Below are 26187 nucleotides of genomic sequence, written 5' to 3' on the forward strand. Positions count from 1 at the left end.
ATTTTGACCATTTTTCTTTGTTGGAAAAAAATGCAAAATTTATTGCTTGGAACTTCGGAGACATGATGTCAGAAGTTTATAGACTAAAAGAACAATTTACATTTTACTCAAAAATATACCTATAAAGAGAAGAATCAGACAAACTGAACATTTTGCAGTGGTCTCTTAATTTTTGCCAGAGCTGTAGATATGTTTTAAGGCATTGTGCCAAGATCAATGACCCCATAACTAGTCACCCACTAATTAGCATCGCGCACACAAAGTTATGAATACCATTTTATGGCGATGGACCATTTGAAGAAATGTTAAGGGCTGAAGAAACACATGGGGGCAGTTTCGGGTCCTGGGAAGCTGACAAACTTCTTTAAGGCCCTCATACACATTAGACTAGCATTGGCCGGCAGTTTGTGTGTGAGGGCCCCGAGCCTCCCCTGACAGATGATTGTTGGGGAAGATTAGGATTGACATGTCTGATTTTTAACTGCCAATCACTTTGTTTTCTAAGAGATAAGTTACTGCCTGAGCTGTCATGTTGAGGCTCTCTCATGGAGGACACATAGGAGTTCCTGTGTTTGGGAGAGGCGGGCGAGATAGCGGGTTGCCGAACCATCAGTTGGCAGACTTGGCTATATGTAAAGTGTTCAGTGGGTTTTAGAGTAGGACCCCCAATGATGATACATTTGTCACCTATCTTCATGATGGGTGATATTTGTTGGCCTGTGAGCAACGTATGTCATCAATCATTTTAGTGTTGTGAGAAAATCCCTAATTGGCATATCCATCGCATTTACTGCTGCTGCCTGGCATCTGACAGGGGTCTTAAACTGCTCAGCTAATACATAGCATGTGTATATATGATCGTCATAATGTTTTATTCAGTGGATGTGGAAAGAACTACAGTGTAGCATTATAAGGAATGATCCGCGATATAATGATACTCCACGTTGGTAAATCAGATTGTGACTGGTGAAATAAAGCGACTTGTCTTCCTTTTTTTGCAGATGAACATATATTGTGCCATACTAATTCCTCTAATTGTTACTGACAGTGATGTGTGCCCCCTACTGGTCTCTTCATGCTCATCTCTTGTATCTTCAGTACCTGTTCTCTGTGGTTTGTTGTTCTCTCCGAATTTTCAGACATATAACAACATTCCTTTTATGTTCGGTCCTTAGTAATAATTTATATTCTGTTGATATCAGGATCAAAGTGTTGCTGTGAATGAAGTAATTCTGACAATATCCAGCAGCCGTGTCCTTACAAAGCACAGACAGCACAGACATCTGCAGGCTTTGTAGAACATCCACAATGTGACGTCTGCCGTCATTCTTCCTTGACTGTGCTGCTCAAAGAGAGAATTTGAATGATTTTCAACTTCTTCCCAAAAGTATGGAGTCTCCTGGTAGAGGATGAAACTTTGCTTATTTTATGAGGATTAGTTGTGCGTATAGAAGAATTATCTTTGGTCTGTAGCGACATGACTAAAGTCTCAGTCAGACGTCTGTAGAACATGGTTGGAGTACAGGCTGCAGGCCAACTGCTGGTTTCCTAATCCAAAGCTGACCGCCTCATAGGCAAATATGGGACTGAAGTTAGTCCGTGCATCCCTGCCCTTACTCTGACCTTGTTTCACAGTCGCCTGAATGAGGCTAAGGCTTCTTTCACACTTCAGTCGTTTGGCGTCAGTCACTTCCGACAAAGTGACGGATCGACGGATCCGTCACAATTGTTGAAAAAACGGATGTAACGGATCCGTTTTTTTGACGGATCCGTTACTCGGGGGTTGTATATACTTTTTGGAGCATGCACGATTGAAAAAAATTGAAAAAACGGATTGGGGCGACGGATCCGTCGAAATAACGGTTGCGACGGATCCGTCGCCCATAGGTGGCCATTCTATGGAATGACGGACGCGACGGATCCGTCGCGATCTGTCATTTCAACGGAGACAAAAAACATTGCAATGACCGTCAATGTCTAGATGACGTCCGCTAAATTTTGACGGATCCGTCGCATGACGTATGGAACGGACGACCATCCGTCACAATCCGTCGCTAATGCAAGTCTATGGGGAAAAAAATGGATCCGTCGAAAAAAAAAAAACGAATCCGTTTTTTGAGGAAAATGACGGTTTTAGACTGACGCCAAACAACTGAAGTGTGAAAGAGGCCTTAATCAGCTGGCTCTCTATTAATTATTCTGTCTTTAAAGGGCAGACATTTCCTAACATTCTCACCTGAAGGTCATGTAAATAAAGCTTGGGTTTATTAAGTTGTTTTTTTTTCCAGAAACCATTTTTGGCACCTTTCCACAGTATAGGGAGTAGATGTAAGATGACTAGCATCCCCGGTAGATAAATCTCCCATCAGAATAACCAGGGTGAGGGTGATAATCCGCTACTCCCTCATATTCCTCTCTAGCAGTTATGGAAGACAACCCAGTAAGGCCTGCTGATGAGCGGAGCAATAGGGGATTCCAGAAAGGGCTTCTGTTCCAGTGATCGGTGTTGGTCACAGAGGTGGCCCCCCCCTGTGGTAGATGCTTAGTCAGCCTTATGGAACAAACTGCTATCAAAAACCTTAACTAGACGTGTTCACTTCATTTTACGCTTTTGTTTTTCAGAACACCTTTCAGCAATCATGTTGTAAGTGAATGTATCATCAGAGGATTATCTATCATTTAAATGGGGTTTTATGTTAAATGCATTTTCTGTAAATGTTTGGTGATCTTTTTTTATTTTGCTTTGTCACGTCGCAATCTACGGTATCTGTTATTAGCGGTGTTTATTAAAGGGAACCTGACCTGCTGCCTCTGACTTGGTGATTTCAGCCATGAATGTTTGACTCTGAAGCACTGCGGCTTTTCAGAGAAAAGCATGCTGGGAGCCAAGTCGCACGGGAGAATAATGAAAAAGATGGGGACCCAGCAACTTCTCCTCACCCACTTCCCTTAATTGATGGGTATCTTCCTGCGAGCGTGTATAGGAAGAGACCTGTCAGTCATTAGAAGCCACGGAGACCAGCCTTTTGGCTATTCTCCTGTGTGGCTTGTCTCCTTTGACTTTTCAAGTATGTTTTTTGTGAGTCAAACATGCATTGCTGAAATCATACAGCCAATGTCTCTTACATGCTTCCCATGGATCAGGCAGCATGGATCCACTATCAGGTTACCGCTAACTCCTCTATGCACAGCTGGTTACCCAGAATTCACCAATTACAGTAAGTAAAGTCACTGCTCTCCCTCTCTTTACAATGATCTTTGCCCATTCTCGTTAGATTCAGGAAGCATGTATCCGCTGTCAGATTCCCTTTAACTGCCGCTGTAGTCCTGCCTGTGATGGTAATGGGGTTTCTGAAAAGTGTTCAATAAAGATCAGGAAGTGAGAGGCTATACTGGCTTCAGTGGGAAGTATGAAAATGGCAAGATTTCTATTTTTTTTCTTTTCAAGTACAGATTGATGTGGAAATTGCCATTTTTTTTAATACATGTAACACAAAAGCCTGATTTAAACAATAAGTATTTTTTTTTTTTGTGGGGTTGTCAATATTGGCTCTACCATCCTAAATAAATTGCTGGATTCTGGTAGCTCACTGGAGCTCTTAATCACAAAATGTCCCTTTGCGCTCCTTGTATTCCTTCAGTACACCAATCAGTCCTCTATACTAAGGGGTGAACAAATCTTCGGAGGCAAGTAGCCGATGCCTTGAAGGGGTTTTCAGCTACTTTTATATTTGAAGACCTATCTTCAATACCAGATCAGTGGTGGTTCAACATCAGGAATCCCACTAATCTGCTGTTATCGCCGTCGGTGGCAGGCAGCTGTACACGGTGTGCATTGTGGAAAACAACAGTTGTATTCCCTGTTTAGTGGCCGCGGCCAGGTAATACCGAGAAGCTACTATTGGAAAAACAAACTCTGATCTACAGTACTCCTCATCAGCCAGTAAACAGTCCATGGAACTGCGGTGGAAAACGCTGTACACTGTTAAAGCAGGAGGTGATAACTGATTATGGGGGTGAAAATGGATATGGACCAAAAACTGATGAAAACTAGACCACCAGACTGATAAAAAAAGGGGCTTTCTTACAGACATTAAAAAAAATCACTGCTGTGACAATAAGCCCCAAGACGGGCCAAATTCCAGGCCGTATCCTGCTGCTTTCTGCATTCTGTATCCACCGGTCAGCCTCTAAACTACGTCTGTTGTTTCTTTATTAATCTTCAGTAGTCCAGTGACTTTCTTTTCCTTTCTGAAGTTCCCCAGGAGGTCCGCGGCCTTTGTCTGTGTCATTGCGTAGAATTGTGTTTGAAAGGTCTTTGCGGCAGAAAGTTGTGTGGTGACGACTCGCTCTTTGCATGGAAATGTTGTGTTTGATTTCCTCTCACCTCCTAATGCTACCCCATGCTCCTGTTGTGTTTGGAAATGAAGAGATAAAACTTATTAAAGATCCTATCTCGCACTTTAATAACACTCAAGGTAGTCCCAGAACAAGTGAAATAAGAAAATTCATTCCTTGCCCCTAGCAGAACAATTGCTGATTATATCAGTATGATTGCATTTAGCTCACGAGAGTAATATGTGGCTGTTGGAATAGAGCTGTGCACCAGAATAAACATGTTGTTTTATCCAGGCGTCTACTGAGGCTTCCTCCGCCTCACTTATCTGTCATGTCTTGGCTTTTTCTGGGGCCAGTAATATTATTAATGTTCTTTTCTAGCCTCCCAAAAGCTGTGATGTGCGCTGTAGATTGTGCGAAGGACAGGAGAACTTAAAGTTAGACCTTGTAGTTCTGGCACTGCTTTTTTATTTTGGGACTCATCACATTAGGAATCAGAATAAAACATTTGCTTAATTGTAGAAACATAGAGAAAATGTAATATTTCTGGGATTGCAGTAAGTGTTGACTGGTCATAGCTTATTGTTCAGTCTCTGTGAGACTGAGATACATTAAGGGAATCTGAAAATGACTGGCTGGTTAAATTTTTTTTTTTGTGCTAAATGTATTTTTTTTTAAATGGTGGGCATTTTTTTTCCATAATCAATCTTTATTCAGAAAAAAGAGAGAAATGTTGCAATTTTCACGCTGGTCGCTAAGACTGTTTGTTTGTTTTTTAGGAAATCCACATGTACAATAACCGCAGTGGTAATGCCCCAACCATATCTTTAGTATTGCAGCATCTAATGAGCATGTGCAAAGGTCATTGTGAAGGGTCAGGTGTGACATCCTCCATTGTGATTGGTGGATCCAGTGTTATCAGTTGTGTATAGCGATGCTACCTGTTATTTATAATCTTGCCTCTGATGGTATGGAGCCTGCTGGCAACTCTTCCCGAGTGTACAAAAAGTGTCAGTCTATAAAAGCCCTAGTGGCCAGTGTGAAAACTGCAAGATTACTAACTGTTTTTTAATAAAGATTACGGTTAGTGGTTGAGCACAAGTGCTCGTTTCTCGAGTTTGCCTAGCATGCGCAGGTATGCACTGAGTATCATGGGTGCTCGAGTGACATGTTTGAGTTTCCGCATCCACATGTTTCGCAGCTGTTAGACAGCCACAAAACATGTAGGGATTGCCCGTGTTTGTCAGCGAGCACTTGCACTCATCACTAATCATGAAATGAAGAAAAAAAATGTTTAAAAGCATCCATTGTCAGATCTCCATTGTGTCAGATCCTTTCTCCCCAGACATCCTCTGTTGTGGAGATTGGAGAGACCTACAAACACATTAGAGTGGCCCGACCCTACCCATATTGGTGTTTTTTTTTTCATATTGATAGTTGCTATGGCAACAGGGTGGCATGACCAAGCCCTCCCTGTCTTCCATGTCCCCTAGCCAATCAGATCCTGCAGGGGCTGTTCCTGTTTGGCTAAGTGTCAAAGACTGACGGGGAAAATGATGCGCTGGGATGCATAAGTACCGTACTTCATTGTGTTATCAATGCAATCAAAGCGTCGCATGTCCTCCTTTTTAGGTGTGTTTAAAAAAAAAAAAAAAAAATAAGAAAAATAAAATCACATTTTTAATATTAAAGAAATGGTATATCTGTCCAAAAAAAACCAAACCAAAAGAAAAAAAGTCAAATATTTATCATTGCCGTGTATGTAACTGCACATTTTAGAAAATTGTATCAGTTTTAAGCCCGTGCGCTGAATGCAAAAAGTCTATGCCATAATTGCCATATTGGCTCAAAAAAAGTAATAAAAAGTGATCAAAAAGTCATATCTATTCCAATATTGCCCTTTATATGACTTTTGCTAAAAAAAAAAAGTTATGCCTCCTGGAACGTGACAATAGAAAAGTGAAAAACAAAAAGGTCCGGCATAAAGGCAAATGGTTTAAATGCATTTTTCTATAGGGAAGGTTTTGTTGAGCTGTTAGGATATGGATATTTGACAAATACACGGCAAAATGTATGAGAGGACTGCTGCTTGTTGTAGTGTGTCATGTTGGTGGTGTAATCCGCATCCTGATGCATGCAGTGTTCACACTCCGTGCCTTCTCCATAGGGGATGACGGTCTTTATTACAAATGACACTGAAGCTTCATTCATTATTCTCCTGACACTGCCACAAGCTGAATGATCAGAGATGCACACAATTAAACCTGGCTTGTGTTCATGTCCTAATGTGGCTACCTGACGCACAGCATATAAAAGTTACAATAAACCCTTTGTAGTTTTTTTCTTTCATAGTTTTTTTGCTCAGTATTTTGTAGCATTATGTCCAGATTACATTTAGAAATGGAGCTTGTGTGCACCCGCCAACATACACGTTTATAGGAGGATATATAATATACTGCGGACATGTACATGGCCTGTGACACTTATTGGTATAGGAACACTTGGTGCCACGGTGTAGAGACTGAAGGGTAACACCATGTAACTGAACACAGAGCTTATTCACAGGAAGCTTTGTAATCAGGGCTGTGGAGTAGGAGTCGGTTTCCATTGGGTGTAGTCGGAGTCGGTATAAAATGGGCTAACTCCTAAAATATATAATAAATTGGGTTCAGTAGTTCAGCGCTGGAAGTGTTTTCATAAGAATTTGGGAAAGTTGTGTAATGTCCTATAAATGTCTGTTCTGTTCCTGATCTAAGGACCTCCGCTTTTAGGTGAGATTAATCTGTGCTGCACTTTATGTACACGCTCAGTAGTGACCAGTGCTGTGGGGTCCGAGTTGGTGGTTTGGCCTACTGGTTCCACAGCCCTGCATTGTAATGGATGTTTGTTGGCAGTTTTGTGTAGAATTTTGTTAGACTGGATTCCCTTCCTCTTCCCCAGTACCCTATTAACTATGGGGATTAGGCAGGATGAGCTGGCTCTTTAGGACAGACTGGATCATGTAGTCTGTTTGTACCTATCCCTTTCCTTTCTCATTTCCCATCCCACTATTGATCTTAATGAACAAGTGTCTTTTTAAACATTCTATGTAACTTTGTAAATATACTAGATGGAATTGTAAATACTTTCCTACATTGGTTAAAGGGAATCAATCAGCATGACTTCACCCCCAAAAAAACTATTTATTTGTGAATGTTCTCTTTCATAGACCTGTCCATCAATACCTTTTACATGGCCAAACTGTTCCTCCGTTAATGAGGATTCCACGTTTGTATTCATATGCAAATGAGGCTGAAATCCTACTCTGAAGCCTCTGTCACTCCAGCTCTATTCTCTTCCCAGCGCCTCCTATTCTTGCTTGCCTGACAGCCTCTGTGCTGTGTGATTTCAGGCAAAGTAGCCTTCGGTCAAGCAGGAGGAGGCTGCCCTGAGCGGGGAATAGAGTTGGAGTGACAGAAGCTTCAGATCTACAAATAGTTCTGCAGCCTAACTTACCTACCTGTTCAAATCTGATTTCTCAGACACTAAGGAACAGGCTGGCCATGTAAAGGTATTGCTGGACTTGTGTTTCAAAGAGCTACGTGGACAAATACATAGTTTGGAGGGGGAATCCTGTTGACAGATTCCGTTTAAATTCTGCTGTGACTCACTGGCTCCCATTGGCCCTATGTAACGCCATTGCAGGGAACCATAGGGATGTCATGGCAGCAGGGGGGTCCTGCTGTGAAACATAGCCACTCCCACCGATCGCTCCAAAAATGCTGTATTGAGTACTGAGCTCCTGAAAAAAGTGAGTGTACAAGCGGTGTATGGATTTTCTATTGAGCCCATGCAGTACCCTGTGCTCACTCTTGTAGGTGCTCAGTACTTCTGCCTGCTGAGCACTCAAATGCAAAAAATGTTCTAGATCATGATGAACACTGGGGATCTCAGGCCCCAGACCCCCACAGATCTGCAGAACATGTATGTTCTGGAAAAGATATTTAAAAAGAATCTGTCACCAGGTGTAAATTGACCAGTTTTATCCTACTATTTTATTTCTTCTGCTCATCTGGGGGCATGTTTTAAAAGCTGCTCTGCATTATTATTCTTTGAGCAATGCCCCTATGGTGAAGACCATAAAAATTAGCTTTTAAAAAGGCCAAAATCTCTGGAGCCGTACAGTGGATTTAAAAAAACAAAAGTTAAAACTGAATATTCAGGGAAGCGCCAAAAACTGGCCACTTTTGCCCTGGAGACATGACCTCTCTTCACAACCGTAGCTGTGCTTTAAAGCAAACCTGTCGCCCCCAAAATCGATGGTGAGGTAAGCTCACCGGCATCGGGCTTATCTACAGCATTCTGTAATGCTGTAGATAAGCCGCCGATGTTACCTGAAAGAGGAGAAAAAGACGTTAGATTATACTCGCCCAGGGGCGGTCCCGCTCCGATGGGTGTCTCAGGTTTGGTACAGCGCCTCCTATCTTCATTCCATGACGTCCTCTTCTGGTCTTCACGCTGCTGCTCCGGCGCAGGCGTACTTTGTCTGCCCTGTCAGCAAAGTACTGCAGTGCGCAGGCACCGGTAAGGTCAGAGAGGCCCGGCGCCTGCGCACTGCAGTACTTTGCTCTGCCCTCACCAGGGAAGACAAAGTACGCCTGCGCCGAAGCCGCGGTGCGGAGACCGGAAGAGGACATCATGGAATGAAGATAGGAGGCGCCAGAGCGGACCTGAGACGCCCATCGGACGGGACCGCAGCGGGACCGCCCCTGGGTGAGTATAATATAACCTGTTTTTCTCCTCTTTCAGGATACATCAGGGGCTTATCTACAGCATTACAGAATGCTGTAGATAAGCCCCTGATGACGGTGAGCTTACCTCACCATCGATTTTGGGGGTGACAGGTTCCCTTTAAGCTGTGTGTACTGGCAAAGCCCAAGAAGATGGCCAATTTCGTACTAGCAAGTCAAGCTGGCCCTATTTCTCCCAGAAACTCCATATAGTTGGATACTAATCTTCCACATGGTGGCCCTGAGTATTTGGCTTATCCAGAAATGAAATTTTTACAGCAGATCTTCTGTTGTTTCTTCAGTTCTCCAGCTTTTTTTATTATTTCTTAAATGGTTCCGCAAATAATTTACTAACTACCTGACAGTGAATGCTAAAAAATACACGGGAAGGTTTGCAATTATGACTTTTGGAAGTTGTTGACTCGTTTGTTTTTGGCACACTTTTCAGGTTCTTACTATTGTGTGCAAATTATAGTTATGTCCCTAAAGTGCACTGATTTCCCCACTATCATGGAATAGATTAAACTTCTAGTCTTGTTTATGCTGTTAAATAAAATTCTATATACAAATCAAAAATGGCCCACAATATTTGATATGCATGTTTAAAAAACAGCGACTCTGGTGGTAGGACAGGTAAGTCTGTGTCTATACATAAGTACATGGAGGAGCCATTGGATTCTAATTTTGATTTCATAAAATGTCATTGCTGGGTATAGTTTTCACCCATGTATCTGACTCCCAATGCCTCCTTCGACTATGTTCTGGTCTTGTTGTTGTTCCAGTCTGCACAGAAAGAAATCGGCATTTGACTTGATATGCAAATAAGGCTGTAGATCTGAGGCCTCTGTCACTCCAGCTTTATTCCCTGCCCAGCGCCACCTCTTCCCTCTGTGCTGTGTCACTTCAGGCAAAGGAGCTGTTGGTCAAGAAGGAGAGGTTGGCAGTGAGCAGGGAATAGAGCTGGAGTGACAGAGGCTTCAGATTTACAGCCTCATTTACATATTAATTCAAACAATGATTACTACATGACCCATATAGATAGCTGGGGGGGGGGAGATCCTGCTCACAGATTTCCTTTTAAAGCAAGGAGCAGGTATGAATTATTTTTAGCATCAATGATTGATAAAGTAGTTTCTCACTGCTTCAGGTAATTTTTGTTATGATTATCTACTGCTTATTCTTTCTATTATTTATCGTAGGTCAGAACAGGACTGCAGAATTCTTCTTGTGGACTACCAGAATCGGAGTCTGTCCCAGTCTTTTGAAAACCTTCATGAGGAACCTACGGACTCTTTACTACAGGCTAGTACACACATCTCAAATCCCAATTATATTGTGTTTCATATGAATGTAGTCCAACTGCAAGTCGCCCAACTGTAAGATCTGCAATCCAAAGAATTGACATCTTGCAGTTATTAGGTTTGATTTTTCTGCACAGAACTATGAGTGATGATTGATATTTGCAGAGTTTATGCTTCGTTGGCTTTTGCACATGTAGGCAGTTTGTGGCTCTATAAAGGGAAGCAGCAAGTAACATGTCCCTTGTCTTCTACCTAATTGATATGGAACACCAGGGACTTTACATTAGTGGGTTTAGAGGGGTATTCCAGATTTACTATGTAAAGGTAATTGTTATGTTGTTCTGCATTATGATGATTGTATTTGCATAGCACCAACATATTCCACATTACGTAACAATTACTTTAATTATCAACATGTACAGACATAATACAAACACAGTTACAGGAGGAGTGAGGTTCCTGCTCACAAGCTTACAATCTATAGGGAAATAGGGGGGACACAATAGGTCAAATGTGCTTGTCATGTGTTGTCCAGCCATCATAATAATACATAGGGCATTCCAAATAAGCTGCATGGTAAATTATACAGTGTGCCTTCTTTATCAGCTTCTTGTCATTTTAAGATGTCAGCTTGCCATCATTAATTAACCACCTTTATTCTTTTATTGTAGTAGATCAGTCTGTCCTGACCATGTGATTATTTCATCATGCCATATAGTTTGCCCCCATTACATAAATATGTATAGAAAAAATAGAAATGCGGCACTCACCCGTTTTTGCTTGTGAAATCGTGCTGTTTTTATTGGACCGACATGAAGAAGTAGTTACATGTCCATGTAATAAATCAGGCGTGCAGGAGGGTGCGGAGAGAGAAAGTGGACGACGGCCGTTTTGCACAGAATGTGCTTCAATGGGTCCACATTCTGTGCGAAACGGCCGTCGTCCACTTTCTCTCTCCGCACCCTCCTGCACGCCTGATTTATTACATGGACATGTAACTACTTCATGTCGGTCAAATAAAAACAGCACGATTTCACAAGCAAAAAAGGGTGAGTGCCGCATTTCTTTCTATTTTTTGTATCACGGACTTCATGCTTTTGATGCTGAGCACCTTGATCCATGAGATTTCGTGCAAGTTGTTTAATTGGATTCACTTGTATCCAAGTCTGGATAGTGTACTCTTCTGGTGCCGTTCACTTCATAAACTTTTCCTTATTTGTTCTATAAATATGTATAGCCATCAGAGTTTGGGAAAGAGTGTATGACTGTTCAGTGGCACTATAATTCTTTGAGCTTACAATGTTGACTAATGTGATACAGAGGCATTAATGAAACGCTTAAGCCGAAAGTGACTGCTTCTTCACAAGAAAGCAGGTAGTTGTGTGAGGTTTTCTATATCCTAAAAGGTTTGCTGGGCATAATACAAAGATGCGATATCCTTAGAACAGCTCATATACAGTATGTCCATTTGGTCAGCCTTATCTAGTATCTGCTCTCCCACTAATCTACAAATGGCGGTCATATACCGTACCTATCATCGGGCTCAGCCACTGCCTTCATTGATTAATTCTCCACCTGGCTTCTTCACTTTCTCTCTGCTGACATCTTCATGGGTGACTTTAATATCCCTACCAACACCCGCCAGCCAGCAGCCTCCAAACTCCTGTCCCTTACTTCATCCTTTGGACTTACTCAGAGGTCCTCCACAGCCACCCACACAGACGGACATACACTAGACCTCATCTTCACCCGCCTCTGTTCTATATCTAATCTAACAACCTCTCCCTTCCCCCTATCTGACCACCATCTACTCACCTTCTCATCCTTGTCCTCCTTACCCACCCCCCTACGTCCAGCCACTACCACATCCTCACAGAAACCTCGCACACCTAGACATTCCCAGACTCTCTTCTACCTCTGTCCTCCATATCTTCACTCCACGACACGGACAGCGCCACCGCTTTCTATAATTCTACCCTCACATCAGCCATAGACTCAGTCGTCCCTCTCATGCATGGCAAAGTGCGACGAATCAATAGGCAACCCTGGCACAACAATCTCACCAAAAAACTTCTATAAGCATCCAGGGTCGTGGAGCAGTGTTGGAAGAAAACATACCTGCCAGACAACTTCACTGCTTTCAAACAAAATACACTTGCCTTCAAATTAGCACTCACCTCTGCTAGACAGACCCATTTCACAAACCTTGTATCTTCATTATCCTACAACCCAAAACAACTGTTCAGCACATTGAACTCTCTCCTCCACCCCCTACTGCCACCTCCAACTCCCCTCATCTCTTCCGAGGACTTTGCAACCTACTTCAAAAACAAGATCAACCAAACAAGGCAAACCTTTACTGTTCCACCACCCCAACCACTCTATATACCAGACCTTTGCCTTTCCCTAATAACCTCCCTCTCCAACATTACTGAAGAAGAGCTTACTCACCTCCTTTCCAAATCACACCTCACCACCTGTGCACTTGACACCATCACTTCCCACCTGCTCCCCAACCTCACTAACGCACTCATTCCAGCTTTAACCCATCTCTTCAACCTATCGCTATCTTCTGGTACCTTCCCCTCTGCCTTCTAATATGCCACCATCACACCCATCCTCAAAAAAACAAACCTTGGCCCAACTGCTATGTCCAGCTGCCCATGCCCAACTTTCCTCCCACCTCTCATCTAACTCTCTCCTTGACAACCCCCAATCTGGCTTCCGCCCCCACCACTCCACCGAAACTGCCCTGACAAAAATTACTAATGACTTACTCACAGCCAAAGCTAACAGACAGTTCTCCATCCTCCTCCTTCTCGACCTGTCCTCATCCTTCGACACAGTTGACCACTGCCTACTGCTACAGATTCTTACTTCCCTTGATATCAAAGACCCTGTCCTGGATTGCCTCATACCTTTCCGACCGCACATTTAGCGTTTCCCACTCTCACACTACCTTCTCATCCCGCCCTCTCTCTGTTGGTGTCCCTCAAGGCTCTGTCCTGGGCCCCTACTTTTTTCCATCTATATCCTTGGCCTAGGACAACTCAAAGTTCCATGGCTTCTAGTACAACTTGTATGCTGATGACACTCAGATCAACCTCTGTGGCCCAGATGTCACCTCTCTGCTGTCTAGAATTCCAGAGTGTCTATCAGCGATATCCTCCTTCTTCAACTCTCGCTTCCTAAAACTCTATGTAGACAAAACCAAACTCCTCATCTTTCCTCCATCTCGCATATCTCCCCTACCCGATGTATCTATTATGGTAAACAGCATCACGCTCTCTCCCGCACCTGAAATCCGCTGCCTCGGGGTAACTCTCGACTCTGCCTTGTCCTTCAAACCGTACGTCCAAACTCTTGCCACCTCCTGTCACCTCCAACTCAAAAATATTGCCAGAATCCGTCCCTTCCTCTCCCCACAATCCACTAAAACTCTTGTGCATGCCCTCATCATCTCCCTCCTCGATTACTGCAACACCCTCCTATGTGGCCTCCCCGCTAACTCCCTTGTACCACTCCAGTCTGTCCTCAACTCTGCTGCCCGGCTAAGCCACCTCTCTCCTCGCTACTCCCCTGTTTCTCCCCTTTGCAAATCCCTCAACTGGCTCCCAATTCTGCAATTAATCCAGATCAAACTACTAACACTAATCTGCAAAGCCATCCACAACCTGTCCCCCTCCCTATATCTCTGAACTAATCTCCCAATATCTTCCCTCACGTAATCTTCAATCCTCCCAAGACCTCCTACTCTCCTCCACACTTATTCGTTCCTCACACAACTGCCTCCACACGATTTCTCCCGAATATCCCCCATCCTCTGTAATTCCACGCCTCAACACGTTCGACTATCCACCACCCTCGGATCCTTCAGACGAAACCTGAAAACCCATCTCTTCAGGAAAGCCTACAGCCTGCAATAACCATTCTGCCGCCTCACCACCACCAGAGCTGCTGCTTCACCACCACCAGAGCTGCCGCCTCACCACCACCAGAGCTGCCGCCTCACCACCACCAGAGCTGCTGCACCCCCGACCTTCTGTCTCTTCCCCTTTATCCCGTAGAATGTAACTCTGTAAGGACAGGGTCCTCTCTCCTCTATACTAGTCTGTCATTGTAAATTTGTTTACTGTAGACGATGTCCATATTAACCACTCTCTCATGTACAGCATCATGGAATTAATGGTGCTATATAAATAAATAATAATAATTTAGTGGCCATTCTTGGGTACTAGAGATCAGTCACTGTTCACGTTAAATGGAACCTGTCACCCCCCCCCCCCCCCCCCAGGCGTTTGAAACTAAAAGAGCCACCTTGTGCAGCAGTGAGCGCTGCCCGTCTGTCCTCATATGCAGTCCAGCTGACTGCGCCTGTGTGGCTGCCCTGCCTGTGAATCCCAGCCCCGCAATGTGAATAAATCAGAAGACACTGCGGGGCGGGGATTCATTTCAAAACAGCGCCGAGGAGGCGGCGCCCGGCGCCAATGTGAGTGACGGCTGTGTGGCGTCTGCAGCAGGGGGGAAACGCCTGCCTCCTTGTCTGATGAAAAGTATTTTCTGACAAATTACAAAACGGATTATTTCTGCAGTTACAGCACCCAGAACTAAAAGAGCCACCTTGTCAGAATGCAGCATTACTGCTGCACAAGGTGGCTCTCTTAGTTAAAAACGCCTGGGGGGGGGGGGGGTGACAGGTTCCCTTTAATAGCTAAACTGCTGTATCAATGAAGGGCAACTACATAGTGTATAGAGCTGTGCCCTTCTCCGTCATTCACTGTTTACTCCCATCTGAAGCACAAAATGGTGAACGAGGCAGAACAGCACAGCTCTGTGCGTTACGTAGCGGCGATTCTTGGGTACTGCAGATCAGCCACTATTAAGTTTAATAGCTAAGCTGCAGTACCCATAAATGGCCACTGCATGGTGTGCAAAGCTTTTTGCTGTTCTGCTCAGTTTACTCCCATCTGGAGAAGAAAATAGCTAATCAATGAGAGGTGACAATCTGATATTTAGCACCTAGCCTAATGGATAGGTCATCCATATCTTGCACTCGGAACACTCCTTTAAGGGGACCATTGAACGGCTGGGTGCTTTTTCTGTTTGACACTATAAAGTAAGAAAACAATAGAAAGGGGCACTAAATCCGGATAGAACCAGTAGGTACAGTGCCTTGAAAATACATAGAGAGCAATAATGCGAGTGTTCTTCTTCTGCATCTCTTGCCTCTTTCTGGACGTCCTAGTGGCCTAGTATGTTCTAGATGAGAGAGCACGTAGAGAGTTGCTCACTTGGCATACTAACATTCCTTCATGCCACTAGCCGCTCTGGTCTTCAGATCTTCGGTGGCAAATCACAGTTACAATACGGCTGATTAAGGGGCAGTGTATGGAGCCCCAACATGAATTACCTATTGGCAATAGCTGCTTTTATTTCTACATTTGTTGCTCCTGTATTTTCCAAGTTATGAAAGCATTTCAGGAGGTGATTTTCAGCAGCATCAGACTAGTCTCCATGCCAGTCACATCTTAGGTCTTTTGTGGCTGAAAGCTTTTGATTCTCCTTCATTCTGTAACCTCAATGCAAATTTTAGTAATTTTTACGGATTTTTGGATTTTCAATTGGTCTATAGAACTGCCCAACCACTCTCATGTCTTATCAGTCGTGGTCGCGTGTAATAACCAGTGCAAACAAAGGAATCTTTTAAAACCAAAGCAAACAATCTGTTATATCTCTGGTGGAGGTCATAAGCTATAAAAAAAAAGTTGCCTTTATTTCTTATTGTGGAGAAGGTATGAGTAATAACAATAAATGTTTCTCCGGGGCACACTCCTCTTGCTGTAGGCTACACCTGGACTACTCGCTCTACCATGAGGGTTTCCCTGGGACTATACAAATAAGTGATCAGACATTTATCTACAGCAAGCTTTAGATACATTCCCATACAGGGACCGCTGACATGAGCTTCTTTGTAGACTTTCATTGTCCCCTGGTGCAAGGAGCCAGCCTCCTCAAAATCTGCGTTTCAAGAACTACATTTCTACATACAAGACATTGCAGAATATAAGCACACAGTAAATTTAGATTTTTGCCCGTAGCTGCCATTCCGGGTGCATGACTGTGACAATGTTTCTGTAACACCTTTAACAATTGGTGAGTTCATCCTCCCTTTGTTGCGACATTGCCAAGCTGTAGTTTTTTATTACACCATTTATTTTACCAAATAATGTACTGAAAAATGTTCCACCATTGGTTTTATGTCTCATTTTCATGGTGTCTGGTAATAATGTGCCAGTGATATGTATTTTTTATTACTATTTCAGTGGTTAAAAAAATGGCAAATAGAAATATATCATTCTAATTAGTATAACATAATTTTGTAATATTTTTGTGTAAATCAGTGACTATGGTCAGGTCGTCGGAGAATAGCAGGCGATAAATCACAGTGGATCTTACATCTGTTGCTGCTGATCAGCCAGGTGTCCCTCCATCCCAAGGCTTGTTTCGCCCTGCTTTGTCAGGGGGTGATTGGTTTGCTTATTGCACTGATATATTTACGGTACTCTGCTTAGCAGTTTTTTTTATTAGTGGGGTTGGCATTAAGGGTAAGTTCACACAGGACTTTTTTGCTGCGTATTTTTGCTGCGTTTTTTAATGCTAATTTAGGTGCGTTTTTTTGGTGCGTATTTGGTGCGTTTTTTGGGTAAGTTCACACAGGACTTTTTTGCTGCGTATTTTTGCTGCGTATTTTTGCTGCATTTTTTTATGCCAATTTTCAGCTGCTTATAGATGCGTTTTTTGTGCGGTTTTGGTGCGTTTTTTTTGTCTAATTGTGGATGATAATAAAGTTGAGTGACCCCAGTGGAGCTTAGCATCGCCTTCATCCCAGCGGGGGAACAATTTACAGCGAATTACATGCCATGCATCGGCCTTTTTTTGACGATCACTGTAGTTTGGGCAAGCTACATCCCAAATTACAGGTATTGCTTCCACCTTGGAAAAATAAATGAAAAAGTAATTACCAAATGCAAGATGAAATGAAGCCAACATTCATGACAAGGAAGATACAAACATACACATGCAGAACACATGTACATAACAGCACATGAGCATCGCAAAGTGTACCATTGCAAACAATCGGATAGATAGATATATCACAAATTAAAAAAAATATTACCTCCATGATTAGTTGGGAAACATTAATGTTCATCCTCCTATACCAAGACATGGCTAACACCTAACTACCAGAAACTCCCTCACAATAGATCACAATCAGGACACCTCACAATGGCTCTTCACACCTGACAATGGCTCACAATGGCTCTTCACACCTCACTACCAGAAACTCCCTCACAATAGATCACAATCAGGACACCTCACAATGGCTCACAATGGCTCTTCACACCTCACTACCAGGAACTCCCTCACAATAGATCACAATCAGGACACCTCACAATGGCTCACAATGGCTCTTCACACCTCACTACCAGGAACTCCCTCACAATAGATCACAATCAGGACACCTCACAATGGCTCTTCACACCTCACTACCAGGAACTCCCTCACAATAGATCACAATCAGGACACCTCACAATGGCTCTTCACACCTCACTACCAGGAACTCCCTCACAATAGATCACAATCAGGACACCTCACAATGGCTCTTCACACCTCACAATGGCTCACAATGGCTCTTCACACCTCACTACCAGAAACTCCCTCACAATAGATCACAATCAGGACACCTCACAATGGCTCACAATGGCTCTTCACACCTCACTACCAGAAACTCCCTCACAATAGATCACAATCAGGACACCTCACAATGGCTCTTCACACCTCACAATGGCTCACAATGGCTCTTCACACCTCACTACCAGGAACTCCCTCACAATAGATCACAATCAGGACACCTCACAATGGCTCTTCACACCTCACAATGGCTCACAATGGCTCTTCACACCTCACTAACCACACCCCTAAGATCATGGCTGTGAGATCACTTCCTGCTGGCCATGATTTTTCTGCACAAAAAACGCAGCAAATAATGCTACATGCGTTTTTGCAGCGTTTTTTCCATTCCAGTAGCAAATTGCCGGCGAGGTGAAGTGAAGCTGCAGGACCTCGCGTGACGTCACAACCCCGTGATACCTCACGTGATCGGCTTTAGAGTTAGTACAGAACGCACCATAGACCAAAATACATCCAACGCGTTTCGGAGTCGGCAGACTCCTTCCTCAGGGATCACTGCACCTCACCGGCAATTTGCTACTATAAGCGTGTGTCACTGCAAAGTGAGCGAGCAAATTGTTCATTAGGGAATAGGGGTGACTGTCACCGGCCGGGACAGTATTACACCCCACTCTCCATGCTTTGGAAATACTGTGGATGAGTTACAGTTTGGACATTTTTTACAAAGTTATCTGGAAGCCACAAGGACCTTCGACAACGCTCTATGAAAACTGCTATAACCACACTAAGAACGGTAAAGGTATGTGTGAGGAATAATACACGGTACCTCTTGGTACACATTGTGGTGTTCTTTGTAGAGCTTGATGGTTTTTGCCACTGCACTTGGGGACACTTTCAAAGTTTACCCAATTTTTCGAACTGACTGACCTTCAATTCTTAAAGTAATGATGGCCACTCGTTTTTCTTTACTTAGCTGCTTTTTTCTTGCCATAATACAAATTCTAACAGTCTATTCAGTAGGACTATCAGCTGTGTATCCACCAGACTTTTCCAAAACACAACTGATGGTCCCAACACCATTTATAAGGCAAGAAATCCCACTTATTAAACCTGACAGGGCACACCTGTGAAGTGAAAACCATTCCCGGTGACTAACTCTTGAAGCTCATCAAGAGAATGCCAAGAGTGTGCAAAGCAGTCATCAAAGCAAAAGGTGGCTACTTCGAAGAACCTAGAATATAAGACATAATTTCAGTTGTTTCACACTTTTTTGTTAAGTATATAATTCCACATGTGTTAATTCATAGTTTTGATGCCTTCAGTGTGAATGTACAATTTTCATAGTCATGAAAATACAGAAAAATCTTTAAATGAGAAGGTGTGTCCAAACTTTTGGTCTGTAATAAATATATATATATATATATATATATATATATATATATATATATATATATATATATATATATATATATACACATTTTTTTTTTTTAATACCGCATAGTTTATTTTACAGCGGTCATATGGTTCTTTGCATCCTTTTTCTTTGTGGTGAAGTATTAAAAGCTGCATATTTTGGTTAGTCCATGCTTACTTGAAGCCCTGCTTGGATGCCAGAGAACTGTTATTGCTGAAGATGTAAGTATGGTACATGATCATGTGTATCGATGGCCGCTAATAATGAGCGCCTAGTAAGTTGGCATTCCAGCCAGTTGTTTAAACCATTTTTAGATGGGGGAAAAAGTCCTGGGTGCAGGGTCCTATTTTCCATTAGGCACTGGAGGACCAGTACCTAGGGTTGTGGGGGGCAGCATTTGCTTGCCAAATAAGTTTTTTAAAAAAAAATTATTCTCTGTCCTTCACGGGTTTGGCGTCTTTGTGGATGAGGGGGCAAGGAGGCAGCATTGAAATTTTTATTTTTGCATTCATTGTATTTGCACATGAATACACATGAATGAGTGTCGTCACTTCCGGTATTACTTCCTGGCCCAACGTGTGCAGCGCGATGAGGTAATCTCGGCACGTTGCAGATGTCACTCCAGAGCGTCGCAGAGAATGGGAGGACTCTGGAGCGGCAGCTGGGATTCGGTAAGCGCTCCCTGAAGACAGGGCTTATTCTAGACATATGGAGGTTCTTAGTATGGAGAGGGGCCATCATTTGGTGGGTGCTCTGTTTGGAGCAGTATAGAGTGGCTCAGAATGGAGAAGTGGCAGTATAGGAGGTGGTCTGTATAAAGATGAGTCAATATATGGGGGCCCACAATGGAGAAATGGAGAAGGGCAGTATAGGGAGGCTATAGAAAAAATTGGAGTCCGGCTCAACAGGACTGTATTTTCCTTTTCTTTTTCTTTTTCAAAAGAAAATATAGTGCATATAAAAGAAAAATTTTACATGGTTGACATGAGTAACGCGTCGACCATGTAAAAAATGTTTTTTTTTGTATGCACTATATTTTCTTTTCAAAAATAAAAAGAAAAGGAAAATACAGTCCTGTTGAGCCAGACTCCAATTTTTTTTTATTTTCCTTGATGTGAGGCCAGGGCGAGGCCGGTGTCTGAGCCCCAGGTGGATGAGCATAGGGCAACTGGGTGAGCTGGAATCAAGTTTCTATAATAGGGAGGCTATGTTTGGATATGGGATATGGGTGCTCTATATGGAGATGCGGCGTTATGGGGGGAGGCTTTTTATGGAGATGGGGCAGTATCAGGGTGGTTCTGTATTGAGCTAGAGCAGCATGGGGGTGTTTGTATGATGATGGAACAGTATTGCGGGGAGGCGTTTTATGGAGATGGGCCAGTATGTGGGGTGCTTCGTATGAAGTCGGGGCACTATGGGAGGGGGGAAGCTCCCTATAGAGATGGTGCACAGTGGTGGGGCGGGGGGTGCATACGGAGACTGTGCACTATGGGGAGGAGCTCCATATGGAGACGGTGTTCTATAGGGAGTCGCTCCATATGGAGATGGTGCACTATGGAGGAGAAGCTCCGTATGGAGATGGTAAACTATAGGGGAGGAGCTTCATGTGGGGGCTCCGTATGGAGATGTGCACTAGGGGTGGGTTCCGTATGGAGATGGTGCACTATGGGAGGGAGCTCTGTATGGGGATGGTAAACTGAGGGAAGAGCATAGTATGGAGACGGTAAACTGTGAGAGGAGCTCCGTATGGAGATGGTAAACTATAGGGGAGGAGCTTCATGTGGGGGCTCCGTATGGAGATGTGCACTAGGGGTGGGTTCCGTATGGAGACGGTGCACTATGGGAGGGAGCTCTGTATGGGGATGGTAAACTGAGGGAAGAGCATAGTATGGAGACGGTAAACTGAGAGGAGCTCCGTATGGAGATGGTAAACTAAGGGAGGAGCTCTATATGGAGACGGTAAGCTGAGGGAGGAGCTCCGTATGGAGACGGTAAGCTGAGGGAGGAGCTCCGTATGGAGATGGTAAATTATGAGGGCGGAGCTCCGTATGGAGACGGTAAACTGAGGGAGAAGCTCCGTATGGAGACGGTAAACTATGAGGGCGGAGCTCCGTATGGAGACGGTGCACTATGGGGGCCTCCGTATGGAGACGGTGCACTATGGGGGGAGCTCCGTATGGAGACGGTGCACTATGGGGGGAGGAACTCCATATGGAGACGGTAAACTATGAGGAAGGAGCTCCGTATGGAGACGTGCACTATGAAGGGGGCTCTGTATGCAGATGGTGCACTATGGGGGGGGCTCTGTATGGAGAGGGTGCACAATGGTGAGGTGGGGGGTTCATACGGAGACGGTGCACTATGGGGGGAGCTCCGTATGGAGACGATGCACTATGGGGCTGGAGCTCCGTATGGAGACGGTGCACAATGAGGGGGGAGCTCAGAATGAAGACGGTGCACTATGAGGTGGTTAGCTCCGTATGGAGACGGTGCACTTTTGGAGAGGGAGCTCTGGATGAAGACAGGGCACTATGGGGGGTCTCTGTGTTGAAATGGGGCATTATGAGTGAGCTCTGTATGAAGACCGAACACTATAGGAGTGTCTGGATAGAGCTGGGCCAGTGTGTGTGTGTGGGGGGGGTTATTATGGAGAAGGGGCAGCATGGTAGGGACAATGCGAAGAGGAGGCTCAGTATAGGGAAGGGAAGTCTGCAAAGACTAGCCGTGATTGTGAAAAGTTATCATGGTGTCAGAAGCAAATGAAGAATAAAGGATGAGAAGCCCTCCAATCAGAAAAGATGTCACTATAAGGTACCTAGATTTAAGTGTGTAATATCATTGGCCATGTGCCGCCTATATAACGACCGCCAATCTGCTATATGAAAGCACAATGGCAGTTGTTTAATAGCCTGTTTAGACAGGACGTGACTGCTCTTTCATGTGTGCAGAACGATCTCACATAATCATTCTGTGCAGCTAAAATAGCATTGTTTGTTTTCGGCAGCAATTGTTTACACAGGATGATATGCTGCACAGAAGGATGATATTTAAAGAGAACCTGACCGCTGATACATGCTGCCCGCAGACTTGCTGTTAACCAGAGACCATCTAACTGGGAGGAGCTGGAGCAGTTTTGCCTTGAGGATTGGGCAAAAATCCCAGTGACAAGATGTGGAAAGTTCATAGAGACTTAGAATCATAGAATGGTAGAGTTGGAAGGGACCTCCTGGGTCATCTGGCCCAACCCCCTGCTCAACTCAAGATTCACGAAATCATCCCAGACAGATGTCTGTCCAGCCTCTCTTTGAAGACTTCCATGGAAGGAGAACTCACCACCTCTCGTGGCAGCCTGATCCACTCATTGATCACCCTCACTGTCAAAACTTTTTTTCTAATATCTAATCTGTGTCTCCTCCCATTCAGTTTCATCCCATTGCTTATAGTCTTTCCTTGTGCAAATGAGAATAAAGATGACCCTTCTACAATGTGACAACCCTTGAGATATCCAAAGCAACTTGCAGCTGCAAAACGAGGCTCTACAAAGTACTGACCTTAGGGGGGTGAATAGTTATGCACATTGAAGTTTTCAGTTATTTTGTCCTATTTGTTGTTTATTTCCTAATAAAAATAAAACCAAATGTTCACAATTGTAGGCATGTTCTTTACATGAACTGATGCAGTCCCTCAACAAAATCTCAGAAATTCCAGGTTGTGAGGTAGCAAAACACAAAACATGCCAGAGGGAGGATGAATACTTTCGCAAGCCACTGTAAATAGAAATAGCGCTTTTTATGCCATAATAATAATAAAGTAACATTACTTTTTGCCTGATGTACTACATATTGCTCCCTTATTTACAGAAGTTCAAGAAGTACCCATATACTGCCACCATGGATAAGTTTTCCAAAGTCACAAATTTCCTTTATGACACCATACGAGGCAGCGATCCTTCGACGCATCAGAGACCACCTCAGGAAATAGCCGACTTCCTTAGTGATGCGATCCCCGATTTAGAAATCAATCAGCAAGAAGAAGAGTCTGGCTTTGAAGTCATAACTCGTGTAAGTATTGATGTGTTTAATTTTTCCTTAGTCCAGACAATCCAGGAGGCTGACGGTAATGCTGCCCCGAGACATGAGCAGGACTCCCATTGTAGAGCTGAGCATGATATGTCGGGACACTGAACTGTCTGAATACATTCTTCATCTCCGATCTTGAGTTATTTCGCCCAGTCTCTTGCCAGGAGGCTTTACTGAGTATTGACAGCCAATTTATCTCCAGCTCCTTGGGCAATAAAACTGTCTCTTCTCTCGCCTCAACTTCTTTTCTAGCCAGCTGCAAGTTTCAGTTATTTAACTTGAGACGAATGTGTTGCATTATTTTACTTGATTATTTTTCCCAGATTTATGTACTTTCTAAAGAACAGAGTCGCATGTAATATATTTATACCACTGAGGAGAAACACTCTGTGAATTACTTTTTCTTCGTGTTTTTTTTTTCCTGTGACTTTTCTCCAATGTATTTAGTACGCTTGTTGGTTTATTTATTCGGAAAGTAACTTCTTTATCAACAATTATAGCTTCTTCTCAATTAATGAAATAGCTCGTCTACATGGTAAATGATGAGACGCTTTCTTCAAGGCTCTGCGGCTGCCAGCTTTGTGTTTAGTGAAGGGGATGAGGTAATTTGGGATTTGGTGCCGTGAATACCTATTGTAAATAGAGTCCTAAATAGCAAGGAACTGTTCCAGGTTGTCAAGCGAGATAGTATATGTCTTTAATATCTCATCTGTTGGAGGAGGCAGTAACACGCTTCATGTTGACTTATTGCCTTGCTCTGCTGTAAATCAGATGTTAGTTTTCACTTTTGTTAAGCCTCCGTCTTCTGTGTAATCTACCATTTAATAGTATCAATAAACAGAATATACCGGCATCCTGCAAAGTGATTCTGAAGGGTCTGTATAATAGGAACATTAACTGTTTATCCCTTGTTGTGCTCCACAAATTTACTGATGTCATTTTCACAAGTGATGGTTGAGCTGAATTATAAAATGATGACAATCTGGTAGAATGAAGCACCTTTCACTTTATGTCTTATTCCAGTATGTCCTATCTGACCTAACGGAATTGCACCAAGGAATGTAGGTGCGCCCAAACTTTAAGCAGCAACCTCTTATTTTTCTTTTTTTTGCCTATATATTGTAAAAATGGCTGTTACTAAAGGGAGTATGTTTTTTATGTAATCTGAGAGCAGCATGATGTAGGAGCCAAGAGCCCGATTCCAATGATGTATCACTTAGGCTACTTTCACACACCAGGTTTTCGCCATCAGGCTGAATCCGGCGACTTTTGGAAAAGAAACGGATCTGTTGCAAATTGTGAAAAACTGATGCAAAGGATCCGTTTTTTTGCCGGATCCGACTAGCTGATATCCAGGCAGTAGGACAGAGAGACAACACAACAATCCAGAATAGAAAGTTCAGCTACGTGGCATGCTCAATGTAAAAAAACGAAATCGGTTGCCGGATTCACTCATTTGATGAAACCGGCGCCATAGTCTTCCATTGTAACAAAAGCCGCATGGCGCCGGATCTGTCACTTTTTTGAACGGACACAAAAAAACGTTCGTCTGTGTGTTCTGTCCGGCCGCCGGACCGACTGTTTTTGACGGATCCAGCGAAAAACGGATGAAACGTGAGGCCATCCGGTGCTAATACAAGTCTATGAGAAAAAAACAGATCCGTTTTTTACAAAATTCGCCGGATTGTGCCAGACAGCAAAAACCTGATGTGTGAAAGTAGCCTTAATGTGTGTTACTGTTTCAATAAAATCAGTGTTTTATCAGCAAGAGATGATCACTACAGGACTAGGTGTCTTTTGCCTCTGTATAACCCCGCCCTCCCAACTGATTAGCAGCTTACTGTCAATTTACAGTGTGCACAGCAATCAGTGGTGTCGGCGGGGTCATACATAGCTCAGCATTGAGCACAGCTAGATCTGCAGCAGAGAAAACAGTGATTGTATCAAAGTAAGAACATGCAGTCCAACAAGTGCAAAGAGACAAAGGATCCAGCTCCATAGCTGAAATCAAAATCTTTATTTCACAATGATAAAAAAGGTGAAGGTTTAAGTTTGGGTTTTCTCACCAAAAAGCAACAGAATACAGTATTTGTATGTTGAGAATCCTATTATTCCAATTTTACATGCCTTGCCTTGGCACACCAGATACATAGATGATCTATTACTAGTGTGGGAAGGCAATCCAGATTCATTAACTTCATTTATGTACTATATAAATAATAATCCATTTAATTTGAAGTTTACTTACACTTTTGGTAAGAAAAATATTAATTTTTTGGACTTACATCTGACAGGCAAATCCTCTGAGATCATCAGCAGTAATACATACAGCAAGAAAACGGCAGGGAACACAATACTACGTGCGCACAGTTTTCACCCGCAACACACAATTCATGCTATTCCTGTGGGTGAGATGCTCAGACCTAAAAGGAATTGCGGTAATGAAGCATTTTTTACCCTTGAAAAAAAATTAGAAAACGTCTCACAAACAGGAAATATCCAAATTGGACTATAGACCGTGCTATTAACATTGCTGCTACTAAAGACAGGTCGGAACTTATTACAGCGGCTTCCGCCCCTGAATATGAATGTAT

General features: G+C 43.3%; 1 protein-coding gene across 2 annotated transcripts in view; it reads left to right on the forward strand.

The window, feature by feature from the left end:
- TBC1D15 (TBC1 domain family member 15) overlaps nt 1-26187 on the forward strand; it is a 141729-nt gene that overhangs the window by 59702 nt on the left and 55840 nt on the right. The window contains exons 6-7 of one of the 2 annotated variants that reach the window (XM_077265290.1): nt 10307-10409; nt 23375-23575. In XM_077265290.1, coding sequence (XP_077121405.1) covers nt 10307-10409; nt 23375-23575 — 304 coding nt within the window. The remainder of the gene's footprint in view (nt 1-10306; nt 10410-23374; nt 23576-26187) is intronic. The other variant, XM_077265291.1, reaches the window with a different exon arrangement.

This window comes from Ranitomeya variabilis, chromosome 5 (assembly GCF_051348905.1).
Source record: "Ranitomeya variabilis isolate aRanVar5 chromosome 5, aRanVar5.hap1, whole genome shotgun sequence".
Taxonomy (NCBI): Eukaryota; Metazoa; Chordata; class Amphibia; order Anura; family Dendrobatidae; genus Ranitomeya; species Ranitomeya variabilis.